At 37.8% G+C, this 26,719-nt stretch overlaps 1 protein-coding gene across 1 annotated transcript in view; it reads right to left on the bottom strand.

Annotated features, from left to right (window-relative positions):
* Nucleotides 1–26,719, bottom strand: part of CACNA1D (calcium voltage-gated channel subunit alpha1 D) — a 198,034-nt gene that overhangs the window by 31,562 nt on the left and 139,753 nt on the right. The window contains exons 25-36 of the mRNA XM_054215757.1: nt 26,629–26,681; nt 26,240–26,386; nt 25,314–25,515; nt 24,005–24,163; nt 22,598–22,708; nt 17,025–17,108; nt 16,613–16,696; nt 4,738–4,776; nt 4,191–4,319; nt 3,490–3,555; nt 1,951–2,042; nt 894–1,053 (exon numbers count right to left, since the gene is read on the bottom strand). Of these exons, the coding sequence (XP_054071732.1) occupies nt 894–1,053; nt 1,951–2,042; nt 3,490–3,555; nt 4,191–4,319; nt 4,738–4,776; nt 16,613–16,696; nt 17,025–17,108; nt 22,598–22,708; nt 24,005–24,163; nt 25,314–25,515; nt 26,240–26,386; nt 26,629–26,681 (1,326 nt within the window). The remainder of the gene's footprint in view (nt 1–893; nt 1,054–1,950; nt 2,043–3,489; nt 3,556–4,190; nt 4,320–4,737; nt 4,777–16,612; nt 16,697–17,024; nt 17,109–22,597; nt 22,709–24,004; nt 24,164–25,313; nt 25,516–26,239; nt 26,387–26,628; nt 26,682–26,719) is intronic.

The raw sequence follows: 26,719 nt of genomic DNA, 5'->3' as shown, positions 1-26,719 counted from the left end.
GTGTGTTTGAAAAAGTGCAGATCTCAGGAAACAGCTTTTTAATTAACAGGATTCAATGTCATGACAGTAAGACTTCTGCATATGTTCTGGTAACACAGAAGATGATACAGAACAGCAGAATACGTATGTTTGCATTTGTTCACAGAATTCTGTTCCGCCACTCCTTTTGCAAGGAGAAGAGTACTGTGAATACAGCACACCAACCAGCTTAGACCAGACACCCGCAGGGAGGAAAAACGTGTTCCAAAGATTATTTTAGAGCAATGGATTAGGTTATTGTTCACATCTCTTGTGCTACAGTTTGAGCACACTTGCAGAGACATGAATCCAAATTCTGCTAAGTTTAAATAATACAAATAGCATCACTAGTAAGCCAAAGGAACTGCAGCTTTATTATTAATGAATAATTAATAATACTATTGAGAAATGCCTAAAACGATAGATGATGAAAAGACTGTTAACTTGGCTTTCAAACATGCAACCAATCACTCCGGCACACGTGCAGTCAGAAGAACATCTGCACATGCGAATTTGGAATCACAGAATGGTTTGGGTTGGAAGGGACCTTTAAAGGTCCCAGCCCCCCTGCACTGAGCAGGGACATCTTCAACCAGCTCAGGTCGCTCAGAGCCCCATCCAACCTGACCATGAACGTTTCCAGGGACGGGGCATCTACCGCCTCTCTGGGCAACCTGGGCCAGTGTTTCACCACTCACACTGTAAAAATCAGTATAAGATACAGGATTTAGGACTGTGTATGGAAAAATATAACCTTGCAAAAGTATTTTAGAGATGAGATTTTCAATTGTTCTCTGAATCTGCTACTGTTTTAGTTGAGAAGAAAGTCAAAATGCCAAAGCTCATCTCTGTTTATAAGCACAAGCTAGACTCACCAAAAACGCACAAAGCATGTAAAAACTGATAAAATAAATGATGGCAAAATTGCTTCCACATGTGTATTCTTCCCCTGGATTATAATCAGATTCTGGATCACAGCGTTTTCCAGGCAGACACGCCAGCATGATCTCCTGCCAGGCTTCTCCAGTTGCACACCTTTACGAGGTCACAAAGATATATTACGCATTATTTGATCAAAATGGATTAAAGACATATTCATTTTTTAAGTTCTGACAAAATGCTTGGAGCTGTACAAGCACAAATGTGAGGACAGATCGTGAATTTTTCAGAGCAGGAGCTAATTAAAAAAATACAGAGCACGTTTCAGAAATTACAGGCTTAGATCTGAATTTCAGACACATTTTATAAGGTAGACTAATGCACCACAAAGGCTTGCATGTAAGAACTTGAACCCCAAACTGTGATTTACTAGTTAAGTACTTATTGCAGTGGAGCTGCTGTGAACGAACGCGGTGTTGTGTATGAAAACCTTTCATAAAAGCTCAAAGTATCTGTTTGTTATCCTTATTTCCCCTATATCAAGATTTAGTTACCTTTGCCATCAGAAAGTTTTGCCTACCGCTTATCTGATATCGCCCTTCTGCAAGTTACATCCTCTACTTCTTGTCACTTCTTCAGCAAGTGTAAAGAACAGTTTATTTCTTTATCTTTGCAACAGTCTTTCATTTTTTCCAACTTTTCATGCTGGCTGTGCTTCTACAGAGTACAGTAAGCGCACAGTCCTATTCGCCTTTCACAACACCCCCGCCGTGATACCAGGGCAGACTAGGTTTGGACTCTACCTGAAGACAATTACTCCACAAACAAGATGTTTCACCACAGCTGTAATGAGTTTAGGTGTGTATCACCTGATTAGAACCCTGCTGTGCCCATGGACGCTCAGCACACAGCCACAGGGAGCATGTGCGCGTTACACTAAATCGCTTCTCGCTTGTACTGTGGATTTGTTCAAAATGTGTTTGCAAGAGCTACGGATGTTTTCCATAGATCGATGAAATGGGATCCATGAAGTAAGAGTTAAGGTTTACTCACCTGAACAGAAGCAGCACAGCTTGGGGGAAAGTCTGAAAATTGTTGTTTCTGTTTATTTGATTGTTGTCCCTCATGGCCACTTTTCCAAATACCTACAATAAAACCGGATTTTGACTTTCATCCTAGTGACCTGTACTGTCAGAAGCTGCCTTGCAGTCTAAATTTGCTTCAGTAGGTATGAAAAACACTTTCACAAATACACTTTCTTTACTCTTTAGTTTTTCCCAATAATGATGTAAATGCAATAAATATATCATATGTATAAGGTAATTCTTAACCACTTAATTTAGCATCAGTAAACCATTACAGGACTAATACATATTCCTTTATTTCAGGCGAGAAAATATTATTTGTTTTAAACTAGCACCCAGAGTCCTTTATGGACATTAAAGCCCTACTGCACTAAATATTGTATATGCTTGCAGTAAGAAATAATTGCTGTCCTGAAAACCTCAGATCTAGAGAAAGAGAGATGCAAAGACAGAAACTAAAGCAGAGACTCTGAGCATTGTGTCTCAGCCAGAGATGGAAACGAGTTCTGTTCCTCAAAACTGAAATGCAATTCCTTGGCCACAAGACCATTTTTTTCCCCAATATAATACATTTATATCCTCTTACAATACAGTGAAGGCTGTTATTTAACTCAGAGGTATTAACATGATTATGGCCTCTACACGTGCAGCTGGACTGTAAGGACCTAAGTTGCTTTTGGATGAAGAGAAAGAATCCGTAAACAAAACCCCTCTCCACAGCATATTTCTTCTATTCATCCCATTTAATTAGGACCTCCCTTTCTGTTGATTTGAAGGACGTTACAACTTTGAGAACAAAAGAAAACATCTGTAAAGTTTTATGGAATGCAGAGCTATCCTAAGACCTTATGACAGGGGGGAAAAAAAAAAAAAAAGAAAAAAAAAGAGAACTGCAGCCCAAATTCAAGAACTTCTGCCAAAGTGTTGATGGGCACCCAGCCATGCTCCTCAGGCACCTCCTTAAGCAAGCACTAGGTCTCACGTGTGGCACAGCGACTACGGTGCAACTCAACAGCTCCATGCTCAGTGCCTTTATCTGCTGCTTTCCTGCAGCCTGTGCAGTCCCCTCAAATCTTTTTGCCTAAATCTTTAGCTAGATTCTTTTCCTAGTTCTATTCTTTTCATATGGGAAAGACTTAAAAAAAAAAAAAAAGCTGGAGTTTCAATGCCTGATTCCCAAAACAAATCTATAGTGGAAAAAAAAGGCAGGCATTCTTTCATACATTCATGCATAGGAATAAACTTCACAGTATATGTAAGGAGAGTGGCTCCCGTCAGCAAATCAAGACACTATAAGCTCACACCAAGCTCTTCTCTTGCATCTTTTTGGATTTTCCGACTACCAAAACCATAGCTAAAAAAGATTTTTATCTTACTCTGAAAGCTCTGCCCAATATATAGCAACACTATCAAAGGACTGTTTCAATAAGCACCTTAGTAAATAAATCGCAGAGTAGCCAACACTGTACGTTTGTTTAATGCTAAAAAAAAATAATTCTATAATTACCTGCATTCCAATGACAGCATAGATGAAGAACAGCATGGCTATCAGGAGGGCAACATAAGGCAGAGCCTAGAAACGGGACAGGTGCATTGTCTCTTAATCATTTCACACCATAATTTCAACTTCTATTTACAAAAATAATTTCTCTGTAAAACACAGGCTTTTCCAAGGCTTTTCTTCCTATGCAAGTGCTTGAAATGTTATTACCTGTCACTCTTAATAATCTGCCACATACAATGAACGCAAGCTTCATTATATTTTAAATTATTTCTGCCAGCAATCCAGGGGCAAGAATCATCGTTAGCAGTTTTTAATTTTATTTTCATTACCAATTCTGACAACACAAACATACTTCCTTTCTATACTGTTATAGAGTTCCATTAACTTCACATTCATCAGAGTTTTCGGCAGCAAGCATTCAAATACCTATTTGCTACACTTATGAAATCAGTTTTATATTAAAAAATTACATTAAATTCCTCTCTTGTAGTCATCTGATAATGACCCTTGGACTCACTGAAGTAACTGATGAAGCTTGTTTTGCAATTAGTATGCAAATATATTTAAATATGTCATTACTGATAGCACAAATTTCAAAAGAAATGTTTTTTGCACTCTACAGGGTACTGCTCCATAAAATTTGGTGTATAATTATGTAAATTGGTGTTGTAATTCTAAAGCAAATTTAAATAAATTTTGCTAACCTGAAATGACTTAATAAATGTCCACAGTAAAGTTCTGATTCCTTCTCCTCTGCTAAGCAGCTTCACCAACCTCATCACCCGGAAGAGGCGGAAAAAAGTGATGGAGATTCTAGCGCTGTCTTCAGAGTTCTGAAGAGCATCATGAAGAAGTCAAACCAAATACAAACTCAAACATGCAACACTTCCAGAAAAACAACATCAAATGCAAAGGTGGAAGAGGTAAGATTTGAAAATGTGTCTTGAGGGCCTTTTCACCTTGATAAGCATGATATGAAAGGAAAAAATTACATGCTAAAAACACAGGACCTGTAGAAATGCTTCACACATCACATGCATTTCCAAGTTGTCTGGTTTGTTAATAAGGATCATATTGGGTTTATTTGTAGTAGACTTCAATAGTACATTGACAATGAATGCAAACCACTGCATAACACCTTTGTAGTAAGACAGTTATGAAAAATACAGAAAAAAATCGGTGGAAAATAGACATGGTAAAAAATAAACTCAAGTAGAGGTAAAACCACTGGGGTCGGTTTACTAATCTTACCCCAGACTCATCAGTTGTGACTGTTTCAGTTGGCTTTGGCTTTAAGAAATTAAGAACATTAAATATTAAAATCAAATAAAACATCAAAAAAAAAAATCAGTTTAACCATAAACAGAAGGAAGGACATTTTTCATTTCTAAATGTAAATTAACATCTTTAAGCTCAATATACTTCCTGAACAGAACATTAATATCTTTATTAAAACCTTCCTTTTAGCATTTCATGTTGGCTGACTCAGGCTAAAACACAGTTGTCTGACTCATACTAAAATCTGCTTGTATAAAAAGGCTCAATGGAAAGTAAATACAAAACAAAATATCTGCTCCTACATAAGCCAAACAAAATTAGCCATTGACTTCTGCAGGCCGTATCAAATTCTATCAGTAAGCCCAAGTAAAACTCAAGAACAAAGCTCTGGGGTCAACCTAGCCTTTCAAGCCCCCTTTTCTGCTGTGCTCTTTTTGAAGATTCATTACTCCATCACTGGAATCTAACCATATTCAAGTAATTGTGTTTTATATCACATCAGGAGCTCCCTTAAAGCAAAATAATTCCCTTGAGTTAACTCAGCAATGGACATCGGCTTCTGCAGTGCTTAGCAAGGACAGATTTTTCACTCTGCCAAAGCGATAGACAAAAATTTTTAGCACAACGATGCGAAGGCTGATCCTCCCACAGAGGTGCAAGTGAGAAGGCAATACTTGTACTCTCACCATCCTCAAAGTACTTGTATACCTGAGCTGATGTAACAGGATCAGGCATGGAGAAAAGGCTTAAGGATCTGACTGACCCTTTTGGAACGGATCTGTACAACCCTCAGGAGCTACAGGGAGGAAAGGAGGCACACACCAACGTCTTGTTCACAGAGCCAAACTCTATGTCCTGTGAAGAAGAAACTCGTTCTCTCTTTATAACACCCCGGTATGTCCGTCTTTGGAGAAACTGTCACAATATCCTAAACGGTCAGACATTTGGCAAAGCAGCTAGCAAAGCTTAAAGGACCAACTGGCTACGCCTGCTTGTGCACTCATGGATTCACAGCAGCTTCTTCCAAAATCGAACAGAAGCCTCTTTAAAAATATTGACAGCACCAGAACAAACGGGATTCTGGATGTTAGATCCAAGGGGCACCTTTCAACAATTACTGTCACATACAGCGCCGATAACCACGATGCCTCCTCAGAGCCACTTCCAACACATTGTGGATGCAGCAGAGACACTCGCAATGCCAGGCTTCACTGAGTAAAAGCTCAAGTATTGCTGTTATCTCAGATAAAACTTGGGGGAAAGGAAGGGAAAAGTGAGGAGCTGATTCTGCTGAAAATACTGGCAGTATATTATACAAACATAATCTGGTAAAAAAACCAAGAACAGGTGGCACTTCGTTAAATTCAGATCATTAGCGATATTTATTAAAATACTAATTGTTTTGTCTATTACTTTTTTGCAAAACATATATAATATAAAGGTATCACAATGGGAAAATAAGGTAAAAATAATTGTTTGCTCAGCTCTGCGCAATCTACATATGCATACGTTACTGCCCTGACAGCGTATCAGTATCTTCTGAAACAGAGTTTTAAAACTGTTTAAGGGATTATTACTAAATTGATGCATTAATATTAGTCAAAACCCAGATCTCCTCATTAGACTTCAGTAAGCAGAGCGTTTGTAAGATCAGCTGTAACGTCTAAGCTTTGTAAGCACTTACATAAAATATACAAAAAATATGTTGCCAATGAAAGACAGTTGCTGCATTAGAAATTCCCTGCATATTTCAACACTTTGAAATAAAACCATCAAAATAGAGATTAAGAAGAAATTAATAATCACAAACATCGTAAATGCCAAAATATCACAAAACATGGCAACAGTCTTGCAAAGCTGTCTACATCAATGACAAACCTGTACTAGCGTACGCAGACCCATGTTGCTATTCACTTTTCAGAACAGAAAAGTTCTTTCAATCAAACTTTCAAAGAAAAAGGGTTTCATTATACTGCCTAATATTTCCTTAATCTTTGGTGACTGACTCGTGCTGAGCTTGATACTGTCTTAATCAGTAAATTACTTAATTAGCATTCAGTATTTTGTATCATCAAACATTAAATGAAGTATGACAGATACAGAACTGATTAAATTACAGTATCATCATAAATTGGCCCTAAAAAAAATTAAGTAAAATTCAGGATTTTGCATTTGGGCGTTTTGCCTGACAGCTTTTATAGGAGAAGGATTTGGCCCCAAATAAGCTAGGAACAGTATTAGGATAGCAGTATGTAATGGGATAGATAAGAACAGAAAAAGGGTATTTTATTCCTACAGATTTTTATTTAATTGCTTTCCAAAAGAAAAAATGAGTATACACTATGACTTGGTTATGAAAAAAACCCTCGCAGAAAGAAGAGTCAGTAAAAAAACCCCTTTTTCTACGTATAACTATCTTAATGATTCTTAATTCTCACTTTTGAAAATGCAGCCAGAGATCAGATTACCAAAATTATGCGAAGGGGAATTATGAGTGCAAAATCCCTCACTTTTTTTTTTTTGTCCGATTTGTGTATGTACGTTTGTGTGTGCTCAGGACTGTGTAACGCACGCTCCTCTTATAAATCATTCTCAGCTTCTTTGGGCTAAGCCGCCCTAATTGCCAGTTTCTGATGGCTGATCTGCTGCTGCTGGGAAGCATGAGGATGTCATATGCAAGAGATTATATATTATGGGCACTGGAAAGCGCAGGCCAGGAATAAAAAAGGAAAACACCCTGTTCACAAAAATAAACTGCACAAAAATACCAAGGTGGAGAGAGATGCTAGAAACAAACAATAAAAATGAACTCCTGATACCAGAGGATTTTTTTTTCTACTGGAGCTGAAAATATTCAACATTTGCCCATCACTGGCCAAGTGTTTTGGGCACTGACATTTTAAAGTGAGGGTATCTAATTTTTTTACCCTCTCTGGCATTTCCCTGTGATAATACAGCAGCTTGGCTTATACTAGTAAAACTAATTATAATTAAGCTAATGTAGTGATATACCACAGAGAAAATATTATTCATGCTTATTTATAAAGGAAATGCTTATCTAAGAGACAAAGTTACATAAGGTTTACGCGTGTCCATCCAGCATGAAGTAACACTAAGATCTGGGAAACGAAGATTAAGATAACACAAACTTCAGTAACAAGAACAGACAGTAACAGAGAACGTCTGCTTCCTACAGCTAAGGGAAAAAACATACGCTACCCAAATACATCACCTTATTTGCAACTTCAGTAATACTACTTGACATGTCCACGCATAAGTAGGTGGCACCTGATGTATATGTAGGGCCAGTACTAGATCAGACTGAGGGGCAGGTTGAGCAGAGATTGTCTCTTTGGATGACGGTTGCTGACGAGAGTGCAAATAAAAATGCGTCCTGCGGTCAGGCAATCTACCTACAACCTCCTCCTTCCACCAATCATTCCAACACTACTTGTGTCCCAAACATTTCGGGACCGCCTGGTCATTATCATGCTTTTTTTGTCCCCGTGGGACTATGTGATTCCCACAATGACAGATGTTCTTCTGGGATCACTGCTAGAAGTCTGGTAACGGGAACAGGCAGAATAAACAAACAGCTTCTACTTTCAGTGCTTGGCCACCAGATGCACTGCAATGAGGTAAATGAGGACAGAGACTGGCTGAATTATTCTACCTTTTCTGTCAGCCACATGCCAGCTACGCTGAAGGTCTAGTTCAGCAGAGCACTTCATAACTATGTAATTTTAAGCCAATTCTTAAATACTTCCAATAGGCAGTAACGTGATTTTGCTTTTTTCTTAATCAAAGTTCAACACAGCAGCTTTCTTCCCCAAACAATCCCAACCCTCAAAAAAGATTAACCAACGATCAACCTAAATTTCTGACTCACTGATTAAAATGTTTGCAACCTGCTACCAATTTTGGTCACGTATTTATTGCTGCTTATGAGCAATTAAGCACATTTCCTAAACAGTAAGTCCTTATTGCTCTCTTCATATTGCAACAAAAGTTCAAAATAAACATCCTAACTGAAAAAAGCTTTAACGTCAAAACTGTGAACAGTGTGAAACAGATTGCATTGTGCATTGGAAGCAAACTGTAGCTCTGTGTTTAAGAAAAAATAAACATGGTGAAAAACAGTGGATATTAGTGTATGGTGTTGGTCAAATGCTTCTCTTGTCCAGATTGTGCCAAAGGGTACGAGAGTGTGCCATAACAAACGGACACGTAATGATGATGTATAATCACGATTAATTGACGTGTAATCACGATTACAAACACAGAAGGAAACACCTGAATGACAAATACAAATATGATGACAATAACATATATAGGAAAGCATTCAGGTTGCCAAAATATCTTTAGAAATGTGTAGCGTATGTGTGTCTGTATGCACTTATGTATATACAATATATGATTTTTTTTCAGAGAATAATCACTGGAATTCGAATGTGCTAGTAAGTAATTTTCTTCATAGTCTTATCAGTGCTCTCTATATTCCCTGTTCAACACGAACCAAATGCCTGTATACGTAATTTAGTAAAAATTTTGAATCAATGTGAAGGACCCCAGAGCAGATTAAAAAAGTATCCTTTCCCTTGTAAAAGACGCACTTAAAACTCTAAGTTCATAATTAACATGCTGATGGCATAGGGGTTTATTATTATAAGGGTTCTATTATTATGAGGGTTTTATTATGATAACTTAGTTTTGCAGTAAAGTAAATAAATTATTAGCATTAACACCTTCATGAAAGCAGCTCAGAAATGTACTTCTATTTCCCAATTAAATACTGCAACACAGTGTAGATTTCATATTGCAATAAGACTTCATACTAACGAAAGCAAAGCCGTATGAGATTGTATTTTTCTGACCTATCTTACGCCTGAAGAGATACATTTGCAAAAGTTTACAAAATGTATTAACGGTATTCAAAACTAGCAATTACTAGCAACAAAACGTACGTTCTAACATATGATACTGATGCATAAAGTAGGATTCCAACTGAATTGCAATGCTTTTGTTCAAAATTGGAATCCAGAATCTCTTACAAGAGGTAGAGAGGAGGTTTTTATACCTACTCCACACAAGCAAGATCAGCTGTCCCACCAGTTACCAGGTGAGCGCGCAACTATCTAAAAATAAGCACCAGCCCTCCAAGCACACACTCCACTACCAGCCCGGCAAACGGTAAGAGCATCCCATCATTCCCAAGTCAACATTATGCGCTGCATAGTGCCGAAATGGCAATAACGGTGCTCCTTCTTGCCAAATGGCAGAATATCCAGCTCTGGGTTTGTGGAAGACTTTTTTGATGTATGCCATTGCTACTAACCACTGTTAGTTGTTATGGTAGCGTAAGCATTGAACAAGCCTCACGTGCTTCCAGTGGTGATTCAAGACATGTAGGTTTTGCTGAGGGCTCAGGAGGAAGATACCAATGCTCTTCCTTTAAGGCCTATTGCAGCAAAGAACTCGAATTTTCCTTAACTTCAAGCATAAAATTAGTCCCATAGGGACTGCACTAAGCATTTGCACAAAGGAAGAACGTGAACTCTCCATAACTTTCTTGACATTTTGGCAGAACATGAATGATAAAAGAAACTTAAATAAAAAATGTGAATTAATACGTTTGTAAATACTACTGTAACAACGTGATCATGCCTCTAAGTCATCCAGTGCTGGTCATACAAATGGTTTCTTAGCTGACAAAATTTCTATCAGGCCAGATTGAAACTTGTCTGTTATTGCCGTGTAAGAACGTACCCATTTATTCCAAATTTATTTGCAATTTATTTCTCTCTCATTGTCTTAAGTTATATATGTCCACCTCCCAGAAGGGACTGACCACATCTGGTGTCTCACAATCACCACTTTGGCTTTTTCAACTGAAAAGGAACCATTTTCATGACCACACAAGATCTTGTGTGTCATGTGAAGATTTTAAAACAAAAGGTCACAAAACCCAATAGTAATTATATAGGTTTTAGTAGTGTTTTTATTTTTTTTTGTTGCTATACCATGTATATTTACTTATATATACTTGCCTCTAAAAATTTCTAAAAATAAAATGAACATAAAAACCAATTAGGTTCATAAAAGAAGAGCTGATTAAAGGAAGGGATATTAAATCACAGAGAAAATAAAAAAAACAATCATAGAAAATAGTGTATTGCCAAAATATATGTTGCTCTGAGGTGGTTCATTTCTGCAGTTGGTCACTGATCCAGTCCTTGAGGATGCTGAGCAGTCCTGTAAATTGCTGAACTCATTAAACATTGATTTCCACAGGCACCAGAAATTTTCAAAACACAGTAATCTCCTGTATTATATGTGAAAAAGAGGTTACTGGATCAGAAGAATCAACCTCAGGGCACCATATACATTATTATAAAACATTAAAAAAATGAGAAAAGGAACAACAAAATAAAGTGAAGACATTTAATTTCCAGAATTTAATACCAAAATCAAGGTGATATGTAACTAGAATGTCCACTCTCTTGGAAAAAGTGGGTTGGACACATGTTATACACTATACACTTGCTGGCCTTTGGAATTCGTCTGAGTGCACGCAGCTAGACCATCAGAATGACGCCAATGATGTTTCCACAGCATGAGGAAATTATATATGCAAAACTATAAGAATGTTTAGTTCGTGTTGAGTACATTGTTTTAGGTATTCATATTCTTTCAAGTCACCTTTTACACTGATCAATTAAGATGGCTGTACTCATGCAGTTTCAGCTGCACCAAGATCTGATCTTACATTAGTGCTAGCGATTTACACGGTGTCAGATCACCCCTCAAACAAGGCTGAGCTTTCTCAGTTTCAGAAGTTTCTATAGTGGGAATTTTCACAGGCGCCATTTCAATCGTGGTTGAAATCCCATTGAAAACAAAGTCTTGTTAGCACCTCAGCAGAGCTCTTGACTTCCCAGGATCACTATCAGTGTTAGATTAAAAGGGACAGGTGGAATGGCACCATTCAGAATGCCAAAAAAACATTATGAAAAATATTTTAAAATACTGAATTTGGATCACATAAATTAACACAAAACTAATGAAGTACAAATAATTCAGTAGAATCAAAACAATAACAAGTAAGAAGAATCCAAGAAATTTCCCTAGACACTCTGCAGTATTCACTGTTTCGTGTTGCAAATGGGAAATCAAGCCCAGAAATATATTGAAACTGGAATACATTAATGACGTTCACAAACAAAGCACAACAAAGCGGAAAAGACCACAAACAGACAATACTTAGTACACAAACAGTGCACTGTGCGGTACTAGAAGACATCAAAGATGAGCCTTTTTTCTCTCGTGAGTATAGCATGAAGAACTAAGAAATGACAGTGCTAGTTGTTGACTGTGGTGGGTACTTTTCCTGGAGAAAAGTATCTCCAGAATATTTTCAAGACAACTGTGTGAATTACTGAAATGCCAGTGTTCTTCACAGCTGAAAGCTCAGCAGTGACCAGTTACAAGTAATGCTGTCAAATTAACCCTGTCCATACAGTGTGAAACACGGGGTTAAATACAGGGTCTGTGGTCACAGAAGTATATTTGAGCTATTTTTTTCAATCTCTTCACAAACAAGTACATTTTGCAGTTATTAAGGAAAGCTATTCTAAATAATTAATCTTTTTATGCTCCTCAGTTTTACGCTCAGTACTACTGTGAATGGAAATAGCGTGTAAATTGTAAATACTTGAGCTGAAAGTCTAAATCCAAACTTTTCTGGAAAAAAAACCCGAACAAAAACAAACAAACAAATTCCAAAACCAAAATAGAGGCAGCTTATAAAAGTCTGCTCCATGAACTGTAGTTATACTTTGAGAAACGTCTCAACGGGACAATGCAGTCCTGTGCTGATGACCCTCTGAGTCAGCTTGGGTTCCTTCAGCTCAGACAGAACGATCCATCGCTCGCTGAGAACTGAGCAAAATCAACCTGAGACTTAAGGGTCAGACTAAGCTCCTTCTGCTCACGCATCATCACATCACTCCTCCATTGTTCTGTCCAGTAATGCAGTCAGTCAGGAGATTCTCATAGTTTAACATAACATCAGGAAGGAATTTTCAAGTGAATCAGCCTTAAAATTATTTTGATTGTCTTTACTCTTTGAGATGGCAGTATAGAATTTGCAGCTTTGTAAAGAAATCTGAAGTCTTTGATGAGGGCTAATAGACTCTGTGTATGCTCTGTATTCTGCCATCTTAAAAAAATTATGAAAGAATACATTTCTTTTCTATATTTGGTTGAAATGCCTTTATAAAAGATATTACTATGCTTTCCAACTAGACTAGAACCAAAGCAGATTAAAAACTACGTACATCACTGTTTCTCAACAGCAGCTACTGCCACTAATTGATGCTGCCTGTGCCAATGCTGTGCCATGCTCCCAAGGGTGACCTGTATGGGCACAGCGTAAGAAGCATTTCCTTTGGCAGCAGCCTTGTCTGCTCTTCTCTGCCATACCGCAGCCCACACTTTTGCCAATACTTTGAGCTCAGCACCTCATCCAGCCAACTGTGAAGTCCCCAAACTCTTGTGGAAGCACAGCTCGCATTGCTACGGGGGTAAGGGGGGCCATGGGCGAAGGCTGCTTAAGCTTCACGGAGATGCCAGAAGAAATCCTCATCAAACCAGGGCCTCAATCAAGATAAGCATGAAAAATCCAAGCTCCTAGTAGGTGGTTTGCTGATATGAACAATGCACTGAAAGCCAAAAACTGTCTTCTAGACAGATCTTACTTGGGAATTCTTTCTTTTTTTTTTTTTTCCCTCATCCTGGAATGCCCAGAACAGATCACAGTTTTTTCAAATACAGTTTCTATTCCATGTTCCTGGGCACCTTTATTATCCTGGTATTCACAGTTACAAAACCAAGGTACTGTCTAAATGGAGTAAAGGGTATCACTTCTGCTATTCACTGGAGGTGTGTGATCCTAAGAATTGGGTTCCTGACATGAATGACTTTGGAAAATAAATTTTAAAATGTGTTTTCTCTAAAAAACTGTTTCAATCAAATGGCAACGATAGCCACAGGATGGATTTTCTTCCCCAAAAGATGATAGAGATATTGCAACTTAAATACTCACCACTGCAGAGTGTTTATTCAAATTTAGGATGATGCATATTAAATATCCCTACTGAAAAGAAACCATTTGGGTAAGTAATGAAATGCGCTGGGGCAAAAAAGATGTCTAGCAAGTAGCTTACTAAAACAAATTTAAGAAAAAAAGTAATGTTATCCACCAGCTCATAAACTGTGACTGCTGTAGAAAAACATGCAAGCTAAATATCTTCAAAGAACACCAAGGAACTCTTTATATCTACAGCTTCCTCTCATTAATCTGTTCTGTGCTACAGGGAAAATATGTGAATGATGGTGATCTCCTGCATCATGGGTATTTCTGGATAACTTAGTTCTCAGAATCACACACAGCCAAGATCTTCAGCAGGTGGAACACTAAACCCACCTACTGAGTCACAGAATCACAGAATCATTCAGGTTGGAAAAGACCCTTGGGATCATCGAGTCCAACCATCAACCCCACTCTACAAAGTTCTCCCCTACACCATATCCCCCAACACCACATCTAAACGAGTCTTAAACACATCCAGGGATGGTGACTCCACCACCTCCCTGGGCAGCCTATTCCAGTGTCTGACCACTCTTTCTGGGAAGAATTTTTTCCTAACGTCCAGCCTAAACCTACCCTGCTGCAGCTCGAACCCATTCCCTCTTGTTCTATCGCTAAAGACCTGTGAGAAGAGACCAGCACCAACCTCTCTACAGCGTCCTTTCAAGTAGTTGTAGAGAGTGATGAGGTCTCCCCGCAGCCTCCTCTTCCTCAAACTAAACAGTCCCAGCTCCTTCAGTTGCTCCTCTTAAGATTTATTCTCCAGGCCCTTCACCAGCTTCGCTGCCCTCCTCTGCACTCGCTCCAGCACCTCGAGATCTCTCTCATATTGAGGTGCCCAGAACTGGACACAGTGCTCAAGGGGTGGCCTCACCAGTGCTGAGTACAGGGGGACAATCCCCTCCCTCCTTCTGCTGGTCACACTAGTTCTAATACAAGCCAGGATGCCATTGGCCCTCTTGGCCACCCGGGCACACTGCTGGCTCGTGTTCAGCTGCTTGAGTCTGTGCTCCCCAAGCATTTTCAGTGGCTGGGTTGGATCCAAGCCTCACCTTCCTCAGTCTCCATTTTTGATATCTCAAAAAGCATTAGAGGGAAGGGGCACTTTCCTCTGAGATTTTATTTTGACTAGTTAAACAAAGAAACATATAAGTATGGGAATGTCCTGGTTTGAGGTAAAACAGAACCAATTTTCTGATTTGTAATTTTACTTTTTAGCTGGGCCTCTTCTAACTGACTAAAGTCTGAAATTAACAGCATATTGTTCAGACACTGGTCACTCTCAGTGATAAGACCTGATTACACCAAGGAATGGTGCGCACAGAGGCTCTTGCTTATACTTATTGCTGTAACAACCAAGGTCAGCTAACCGCTATTTGCCCCGTTAGAGGGTTGGAAGCGGAGAAGCGTAGAGGGGTCCCACCTGCAGGGAGGAGCAGAGGGGACAGGTGATCCCAAACTGACCAAGGGGGTATTCCATCCCATCTGCATCGCGCTCAGTATAAAAGCTGAGGGGTCGAAAAGTCAAGTCTCTTTCTTCAATGGCCGACGTCTGAGGAGGACCCTGTCTGTTCGTGTGCCTTTGATCCCGATCCGAGCACTCCTGACTCCAGATCTGGAATTCAGCTCCTGTCCGTTGCTGACTCCAGTCTGGGACTTTCCCTGTGTCTGCTGGTGACGCGATCGTCATCCTGGGAGCTGGATACAGTTTTGTATATATTGTATACCTTTTATTTTTATTATTATTATTTACTATTCTCTTATTTATTATTTTCATTGAAGTAGTTTGTTTCTTTTTCTAAACTTGTAAATCTCCTGATCTCTTCCTCTCCTCTCTCTGGAGGGGGGGCCCATCTGTCATTCTGGTTGGCCAATCCGGCCAAACCACCACAGGGAAGCACTTGCATATCTGCTACAGAACTGGTATGTGTTTTGTTATCTTTCATTTATCGTTTTTGTGACACAGCTTTCCTTGTTAAAACCAGCAAGTCAGATGGAAAACAGGCAAAAATCAGTATTTCCCTATTTTTCCCTTAGAAGGGGATCTTTCTGTTGTCCAAACACCTGTATGTGTAACGGCCATCAGTCAAAATTTTGGTGAAAAGATTGATTTTTTCCAAGTACTTTAAGAGTAATTCGAATTTCAAAATACCTACTGCAGGATAGGAAAAGCAAAAGGAATAGGAAAAAATAAACATTCTATCTTCCTCAGCATAGAAAGCCTTACTTTCTCTTTGTCGTCTTCTTCTGCTACCTCATGAGATATGAATGCTAACATCACTCTAAAAACCCGACCTCCCGCAGAAAAAAAAAAAATAAATCATTATTTGTTAAACTGAGCCACTGAAACAATTTACAGTATCTTGAATTATCTGGGTCAAACTACCTACAAAAATCACTGGGCTTCAAGTAAAATAGTAACTTAATTCCTTTTTTATATGTAAAATGTTTTAAAAATTTTCTGTATATATATAGAAAAATACAGTTCTCATTGTCTCACTATGCTGCGTTCATGTGCAACTATACGGGTGTATTGATTTATAATAACAGCTTGAACAAACATCTGTATCAATGTTTCAGTCTTTGATTCCAGGATAAAACATAGTTTTCTAAAAAAGGATTTGGGCGGATAAAGTTTACATTTTCTGTATTTCCTGATGACAGCAATTACTTTTTAGTGCATGAACAGTTGCTACTTACATTAACTTCTGTTATAGCAATATCAACGACGCTACCAACAACAATTAAGGCATCAAAAGTGTTCCATGCATCAGTGAAATAGTGCTGTTAGGACAAGCATTCAGCAGAAAGAGAGCAAGAGAAAAACACAAACAGAAAAAGAGAAGAAAAGGACAGCGTTATAACACAGAAACACTCTAGGCTTCTCTGATGTACCATTATACAATCTAATCTTTCCCTTTCATAGCTCAAAAAAATTGGTAGAAAAAAAGGCTATTTATTTCCCATATCAACATAATTGACCTACGACTGGTCTGTACGCAAACTTTAGAAACATCAGATCAAAATCTGTGACTTGTCCAGATGATGGAAATAGTGGGGAGACAGAGAAAGAGAAGTAGGGACTGGGGAAAGTAAGCTGGGGTATACTCACATCAGCTTCACTGAGAACGACGTCTACTATGCTGCCAATAACGATGAGGGAGTCAAACGTATTCCAGGCATCACTAAAATAGCCCTGAACAGAGCAGGCAGGGTGCAAACGTTTGTGATTACACATGAAATGTCAAATATTTGCATACTTCTGTTTAGTTTTGCATAAACAGAAATTAGTTAAACAAAACCTGTGGTCTAATGAGAAAACAAAACAAAACAAACAATATTGCCTACTGAAGGAAAAGCAACATATATGTGCATGTGTGTGTATATATATACTTTATATATATACACGTACAGACACACACACAGACAGACACACGCGCACACACACGCAGTACACATGCAGGATACACCATCGTATAAGCACAACGTTGGCAAGCAAGCCATCATCCAAAACTGCTGTTGGACCTCTAGCAAGGCTGAAAACTTCTAACATGTATACCCTAACAAGCACGACAAAATCCCTTGAATAACGTTTCTACAAGACCAAGCCAACCGAAACCTCCTTAACACTAATGACTTTCTGGCAGTCCTACCTAAGTGACTGGTAAAAATATTCAAAGGGTCAAAGCTCATCACTGGTTAATCATGCACAATTTTTAATGCCGAACTGTGCATAAATATTAGAGAACCGACAATCTTCTAGTCATAAACTAGGTTTAACATAGGAACTCACACTACATTTGCACTCGGGGCACAATTTCTTAATGCTTTTAATGCAGCCAGGCCAATGCCTGAAAATTAATTTTCATAAATTGCTTAGTTACCCTTCTGACATTTTATGGCTTTAATATGTTCCCTATGTGTATGTTACTGGCACACTGCGGCAAACGGTTATAAAGTGCTATCGTACCATCAGCTGTCTATCGGTATCAAAACTGCCTGTTTGAGTAAAAAGGTATTTCAGAAGAAACCCTGAGGTAGGTTCCAGGATCAGTCTGTCACTGGGAACGAATCGAGACGTATTATCCTGGTGAAGGCAAGCCTAAGGAGACAAGATATGTAGCTTTCCTGCAATATGTGGATCTTGCCTAGTTATTACAGAAATTCAGAACTGCAAGATTTACTGAACTTGCCCTTTTTCTCAGATATATTAATTTATCAGCCAACCATTACTAAGGAACGTGCAATACATGACAAAGGCTGAAATATACATTTTGTACAGGTACATTCTGCTTTCCTGGTAATTAATTTAAAAATAATAACTTGTCAGCCACCGTTGAAGCTCTAAAAAATAAATTTAGCAAAAAGTTTAAAATGACAAATGTGCTGATTTAACCTTATGTCTAGTTACAGTTATTATTACACTGTTCACTATAAGATAATGTTTTAGCTGAGTAGCTTAAGCCGTTACATGTGTTGTTACCACAGAAAAGCAAAATCAGCTACAAAATTTTTTAGAATTGGACAATTTTTTTTCTCAATATTTTAAACTGTTCAAAGGTTACACTCGGGTGCATTACTATTTGGATAAAAGCTAGTTTGACGTAGAAATTTGCTCTTGGAGACTATGAGAGAGCTGCTACAGAAGACGACGTCTCTACAGCGTATTCCAGGAGAGCCAGCACTGAGCAGAGGCAGGAAAGCCCCATTATGTTTCTAATGCTACTCCCTTTTAAAACATAAATTACTATAATCATTTCCTTATTTAAGGAAGGGGCTGTAAGAGGAAACGAGATCAGAGTATGATTATCACTACAGCCCTTTGTGCCACGTGCTTTGGTTCTTTGGGATTAATCATCAATTCCAGTTTTGGGGCAAAAGCCAGTGTTCATGGATTTGGCCTCCTGAACAAACGCATCCATTTCCGGGAGCTTCTGCACAATTCCCTATTGCTCCTTCCTTACTCATCCCGCTTCACGAGAAGCGGCCATTCCCAAAGTTTCTACTAAATACCATGATGAACCACCTCAATGATACTGAAATTTATAATCCTGAAGAAATTAGCAGCTGCCAACTAAAGAAGGGGAGCTACTGTCATAATATTCTTCCTGATCATTCACATTCCTTAACTCTCTTATTTAAAAGAAGTATCTTTCTTGATTTTAAAATAGCGGTATTTATATACATACATAAAATAAGAGACTATTGGCAAACAGCAAACAGATAATCAGCACGATCAAGAGCTGCGCTATCCATCTTCCTCTACAACAATGGGAACCGAACAAAGATCCTCCAAATAAAGTTTCATTTCAACTATAGAAAAAGTGACTTTACCAGACATGCTACAATATAAGGCACTGAAATAACAAATTCACATTTTGATTCAATACAGCAAAAATACTTTACACGTTTATTTATTTTATGAAACCTTTTCCATCAGTATAGACAAATATTGTTCAAAGTAATATGTAAAGCAAAAGCATACAAATAAACAAAAAAACTAAGAGAAAATAAAGATGGTTTTGGAAAAGGGAGGAATGGACAAGTCACAGCAAATAAACATCATGCAAATAAGTTGTTTTCACCACTGCAATGACCCAAGATCAATTCACTTACTAGCCATCTTTCCTTTTTTCTTACAAAAATCTGATGTAAAACGACATGGAAAATCATTACAAGTTTAAGTAACAGCTAGCTGTCATGAAGCCGTACATACAGTATGTGTTGATGTATTATTTCAGATTTCATAGCTGTATTTTGTTTTGTACTGTACTAAACCATGCTAAGTAACAGGTTTTAGCAAATGTGAAGAACAATGTGAAGCAAAAAGGCCTGCTCTTTTAACTTACATTACAAAAATTGGTTCATTGAGAAATGCTGAAGGATAAAATCACAACTCCTGGGGAATATGTAGGCATAGCGAATTAACAGCAAAATATGTTTCTACAGATCTACCACATTTTAGTGCTTTTAGTACTCTGTTGGGAAGTTTAGGGCCTCATTCTCCAAAGTACTCTGTGCTCCAATCTCCCACGCAAGAAGCGTGCCAGACACTCAGCATCCCCTGTAATATCTATCGCTTACCCAAGTTCTACAGATTTCAGAGATGGAGGGCAGTCTGCAGTACCTTGGTTTTAAACAACACAATATCATAGTAAGAGTATCAATAATTTATAGTAGCCTTAAGTTTGCACGACCAGCAAAATCAAAAGATCACAGTTTTCACATTATTTTTGTCAACGTTTTAAGGGGACACTGTCAAGCAGATGAGATAAAAACGAACATGTTTTTATCTATTCTTATTTTTACAGGGTGAGTAATGGAGTTCTTATTTGCTGCTTTGAGCATCTTTGAAATAATTTTTTTAATGCACAAAATTAATAAATAAAACTATCCATTCTGCCAGAGTAGACTAAGGAACCCACCAGTGACACAAACATTGAGGAAATGAATCAGTCTTTCCTCACGGACCCTAAAGCAAAACATTAAATTAGGTTTCAGATTGTTCCTACTATTATTAAATCTTAGTATGAGTTAAAGCAATTCATTGTTGTTTAAGCACGTATCTAGTTTAAAATTTAGATTACTAAAAGACATTCACATTCTGCTTAAGACTGCTGACTGATTTGCAATTATTAATGAACTATGTAATACATGTTGCCAATAGGTGTTCTGTTAAAGACTCTGAGAATTTAAAAAGTTACAATCTTCAAAGAGTAACAGGAACAACCTTAAAGATATTTAACTCCCTTCTTGCTAAATAATCTCTGCCAAAAGTCTGATAAATACCATGGCCCTTTAACCTTGTGCTGCTAATTAACAAGTTTAAGGTGTTTTGCATCTATGGGGGAAGAAGATTCAGGAAATGAGGACCTTTCACTGGCAGTGTTTGCCCTTCAAACTCTCAGGGTTCAGATCCAGGGATCTCTCACAGTAAAAGCATCTGATCAGACAGAGAGCATGTTGCAACAGAGTTAGAACTCAAACTGTACGAAGTCTGAGAGACCAGCACTAAGGCATTGCATTTGATAGCGAGCAGGAAGCCCGTAACACAAGTGGAGCACTGTGATCTACATGCTCGTGATCAGCCCGCTATGTTTTGCATGAGGTGCTACTTCTGACTACAGTCACAAGTGCATGGAGAACCACACAAGGATTCACAGCCTTCCTTCAAAGAGCAGATGATAAAATACAGCAAAGTCTTCTGAAACTTCAGTGTGAAACACGGATATAGAACAGGAAATATGAGTCAGGAAACACAATCAGCATACTCATGACACTGTGGGTCCACGTATCTGAGCTACCTCCTCTGGGGCCTCATATTGTGTTATCCTGAATGTGAAATCCTTAGCGTTTAAATAAGGTAGGTGACACGAAAATACAAATAAATTCATTAGAAATGTACAATGGACTGGACGGTGCAGAGCGAGACTACGGGAGTGGGTAAGCATTCACCCTGAACTCCACACTTCACATTTCAACACCAGACCTCAAGTGATGGATAATTTCTTTACTTTTGCAGGCAAATACAAGCTTTGAATCAAGTAGCTCATGACTAAATGCAAGCTGAATAAATAGCCTGAAAAGTTGGAAAGAGCTCTCCATATCCTCCATGCTGAGCTCTGGGCAGCCATGACTTTGATGCTCCCAGTGTCAGAGCTGTCTTGTTTAAAGCAAGAAATAAGATGGCCCACACAGCCTACAGTCGTTCAGTTCGTTACTGAACACCAAGAAAGGGCACAGCTCACAGCCAGCTGCAGATGCAGATATCCTGATTACTTTAAAAGAAGGCCAATGGAAAATGAGAAGTACCAGCCTTAGGTGGTGAGATCAGTAAACTTCAAATGGCATGACTGGCTTTTTGCAAATTCCATATATAATAAGCGACCACCCTTTACTTACTTACATAGATATAAGCCCAGAATAAATATTGATTTTATTGTACTCAAAACAAAATTTAGTTTAGTTTTTCATTACTGACTTTTGCACTGTCATAAATGGAGTATGAGAACTGAACAAAAAGACTGCATTAACTGTCACAGTCTGATTTTTTACAATTAGTGATTATAGTAATCAGTTTCTCTTGCAAATCTACTTTTGAAAAATGTGTCTGCATTATTCATTTTGACAGTGTCCCTTTAAGGCTCAACTGCTCGCTGTGGGGCCCTCTACCAAACAGTGTGTTTGTATAACTGAAAACATGAAAATCTAAAGAGACTATTGAATATGTAAATTATTTATGCGTATGTTTGTAGTACTTGGCTATATTTTATGCAGTAAAGAAAGAATTTTGCATTTCAGAAGAGGAAATCTAACAGAACATACCGGTCTTTACTGGAGATAAATTTAGTGTAAAGTTATGAATGTATTACCACAAATAGAAGAAGTGGTAATGCTTGTAATAGGAAATGATTTATCCGATTTACCGAGGGACATTTTCGTTACCTCAAAATATTCCAGATCTCATCAACCACCTTGTAATATTTTTTCTGACATCTGTATTTAATTTCCTGGAGTTACATATGTAAGTATTATAAGATTAACATTTTATTATGATTTCACTGATTAAGAAACGCGGGAAATGCGGGTTCTTTTTGTTCTTTGAATAATACATAGCTAATGTGAAACTTACGTTACATTTAATTCCTGCGGTGATGACCTAATTAAATCATATCTAAAACTTACCTTGGGTTTGAATGCAATCAGTTTCAAAACCATTTCAACAGTAAACACTCCTGTGAAAACCATATTCATAATGTCCATTGCATCATTAAAGATCTTAGACTGTCCATAGTGCTGTGAATGAAAAATACAAGACTTTTAGAAGTAAAGGCTTTAAAGCAGTAAGTGAAAATAAGGCAGCCTAAGACAAAACTGGCAAAAACGCAGCACAGGAAAATATACATACAAGACTAGTGGAGTATCTCTGGTCAAGAATGGAGTTTTTTAAATCTAATGTGTTTAGGCATTAAGTGGAACAAAACTGTCATTCCTCTACATCCTAAGGAAATCTCCAGAGAAATGGTTTTGGGAAGAAAACTGTTCCCTCAAAAAAGGACAACAGCATTTTCCCAAGTCTTTTGTGCTAGGTTTTAAAAGTACATAAACTTGTGTCACACCTGCTTAGAAAAGCCTGCAGTGTGTTAGTCACAGGGTAACATACATTGTGTAGGAGCGGCATTTTTAAGAGGATACAGTGCATGCAAGTTTACTGAAAAAAATGGAATGGTTTTGTAAAGTGAATTTGAACCATTCCTTTTCTTATCAAAATCCGAAGTACCAGGGAAAAGAAAGAGACAATCTGGAAAAGTAGATAAGAGAAGCAGTTGGCAAAGAACTGCATACATAATATAGAAAAATTAGGAAAACAAAAATATATATACAGAGCAAAAAAACCCCACATGCAAAAATACACACAGGTATATAGAGATATACAGCTAATATATGAAAATATGTTTGTGTAACGTTTGCATTATCACACAAAACTAGAGTTGCTCCATATATTAAGTTTTTAAACTTCTGAAGAAGATACAGACACAGAGAATAGAAATATCAAAATGGTTTGGGTTGGAAGGGACCTTTAGAGATCATCCAGTCCAATCCAACCAAATATGGAGTAGTACATGTACAAAACGAACCCAGAAGGAGTACAGAAGCTACACAGAGGTGAAGTAATGCTGGAAGGCACTGCATGAAAGAATACATTACATACAAGAGTCTAAGGCGTTGACAGAAATGTTTGCTAACAAAATTAGACTTTGATGTTCTCCCCAGATTTTCTTGCACATGGATTATCTTGGGAACACATGCATGCAATATACATTAAATTACACTGCAGGTACAAAATAAAGCTCAAAGAGCTTGATTAGGTTAGGAAGAACTTTATCAACATGAAGCTGTTTTAAACAATTTTACTTCAGGGAACTGATGAACAGATTAGAACATGTCACAGAAGTGTACTAAGATCAGAGGTGCTTTTTTTAAATTTCATGTCATAAAACAAATATAGGTTGCCACAAATGAAAGGCATATCACGTATTCCTTCCCTGCAATTTATGCCAATAGCTTCCAAAGAGCTTCTGGTTTTCTTACCTGCATAGCCAAGCAAAGTGTGTTCAGCATGATGAGGACAAACATGATGTATTCAAATCCAGTGGAATTCACCACATACCAGAACTTGTACTGGTAAGGATTTTTTGGAATATATCTACGAAGAGGACGTGCCTTCAAGGCATATTCTACACACTGACGCTGTAAAAGCAAATACATCAAAAACTGTCAGACTATACCAAACAGTTAATCAACTGATAATATAATTAATAAGTGCAAATTGTTACATCTAAGTCTTAAAAACAGGCAGTCTATCTACCTGATATAGCGTGTTTTATTAAGTGTTAATAAAGTAATCAAGAAGCTTACCAATCCTCACTTGATTATTTACAACTGTACCTCATCATATACACCACTCAGCCACATACAAAGACTCAAATAATGCTCACAAATTCTGAAGTGTTTCACCTGTATACCTTTTATATGCAGTAGTATACAGTTGTATATCGCCGACTATATGTATGTATATATATAGTATGTAGCATGACTATTAATTCACCTCTAAGTCATGTTTTGTCTTTACTAAGTTTTCAACAACCAGTGTAACTGCATAGCATAAAACCCTAGAGCCTGCAAAATAAAGACCGAGGAAGAGTTACTCGTAAAAGTTTGGTTAAATTGCCCAGCAAAATCATGTCATATATGTAGGAACATCATGGATTCATCTCCTACTTTATTAGTGCCTGAAATCTTCACGTAGGCTGGGCCTTCCACTTGCCTTTCGAAGAATGCTTCTAAGAGCTGACTGACAGGGCAGAAAATGCAGAATGAATGCTGGCTAAAGTACCTGGAAATCATCACTGGTAACTGATGAGTTTCTCAGTCAAAGGACGAAACAGTAAAAAGGGACAGATTTTTTTTTTTTAATTTGAAACTGAATATCTCCTGTGAATTTCTAAATAACTGGTGGGAGCAGGGGCGGGGAGTAGAACGTTTTGAACACTTTCAAGACTATTCAGAACACAAAATTTATTTTCCTGTTCTTATTGTAAAATCTACCTCTGCCTATGCATAATCTGGCAAGTGCTGTATTCTTCTTAATGTGACACCAGTGAGACACTAAGAAGCTACAAGCTTAATGTAACACCTTTCACAACAAAAAGACCGATACGTTTGGCTTACAGAGGAAGATACAATGACCTGAATATAAGCTGACAGTATGTACTACTTCCATTTCTTTACTAAGACATGTGTTTGGTGCCCTCTTCTGACCCAAAGCAGAAAGCAAGCTCTTCATGCATAAATAAAAAAGAATACTTCCAAAAGTTAAGAGTTTATTATTAGTTTTAACCTGATTTTTGTCCAGCTCACAGTTCTTATACTCTTGTTCTCCCTGTTCTTGGAATGTAACAATCACAAAACCAACAAATATGTTCATCATAAAGAAAGCAATAATGATGATATAGATGATGAAAAAAATGGAGATCTCCACTCTATAGTTGTATACAGGTCCTACATTCTCGCCATTTGAGTCAATGGCTTTGTACAGCAGCCTGAAAAACAAACAAAATTTTATCTTCATTAGCATTAAAATGGCAAAAGAGTAAAATACGTAGACTCAGAGATTTCAGAAATTGTCTGCTGTTTATTGTTATCTTTTCCTAGTTACTGACAGTGCTTACAAGCATATTGAAACCAGAGGAATGACACCACACAATGTTACATACTTTTTTCCAACAGAATCAGGGTAATGACCAGATGGTTGTATTTTTTACACCACCACCCCCCCAACCCCTCCCCGCCCATAAAGCTATCCTCTAAGACTTTTCTCATTTAGGGAAACAGTGAGTGGTAGAAGTTTGCTCTTCCTGGGCCTTTTTATGTAGTGTACTATTGCCTGATTTTGTAGTAAAAGTTTTACTCAAAGGGGTAAAATTTTCATATGATAATTAAAGGGCATTCACGGATAAACATCTAAAAGGATTACTTCCATTAGAGCTAAAGAATAGTTCATTATAGCAAAAGTATCTGAAAGATTAGGAATCAAACAATGTAACAGAAGTTTGCCCTTCATAGATTGAGGTGAATGAAGAAATACAGGAAAAGTGCACAGATTCAGAAGGGTCGTAGGGTATTTTCCTTCCTCCATTAATAAGTTCTTATACCATCACTTCAGACTGCTTTGTTGCCCAAAAAAGGCATGGTAAATGATAACGAACTGTTCCAGAAAATGTAACCATCTTAATAATGCTGTGAAAACTTGGAGAATTCACTCACGCTGGCCAGCCTTCAAAAGTGGATACTGTAAAAAGGGCCATCATAGCAGACAGAACGTTATCAAAGTTGAAATCACTATTTTGCCAGACCCTCTCTTTGACCATTGGATTATCAACATCTCCATCTTTATAAACGATGTATATCCCTCTGTGGGAAAGAAACAATCTGTCATTAGTGAAATATCAAAATAGCCTCTATTCAAAACAGTTTATTTTACTCCCTTCCTTAAGGGAAGTATTTCCTTGCTAACCTGTGTTTTCTGGTGTACTTAAAAATATAATTCCAATTTACACAAACCTAAATGGCCTGATACATGCCTGCCCATTATCTGCTACAGTTTAAATTATTCAAAATATAATGTGACGTTCTTAGATCAAAGATGTTCTCACCGGCATTCCTCAGGATTCTGTTTTGCCTCATCGGTGCACCTGTAGAATTTTCCCTATACACAAAACAAAAAAACAAAAGACAAAATGCAGA

This window comes from Rissa tridactyla, chromosome 10, assembly GCF_028500815.1.
Source record: "Rissa tridactyla isolate bRisTri1 chromosome 10, bRisTri1.patW.cur.20221130, whole genome shotgun sequence".
Lineage (NCBI taxonomy): Eukaryota > Metazoa > Chordata > Aves > Charadriiformes > Laridae > Rissa > Rissa tridactyla.
Note: the sequence above shows the minus strand (reverse complement) of the source record. Positions and strands in the feature narration are given on the sequence as shown.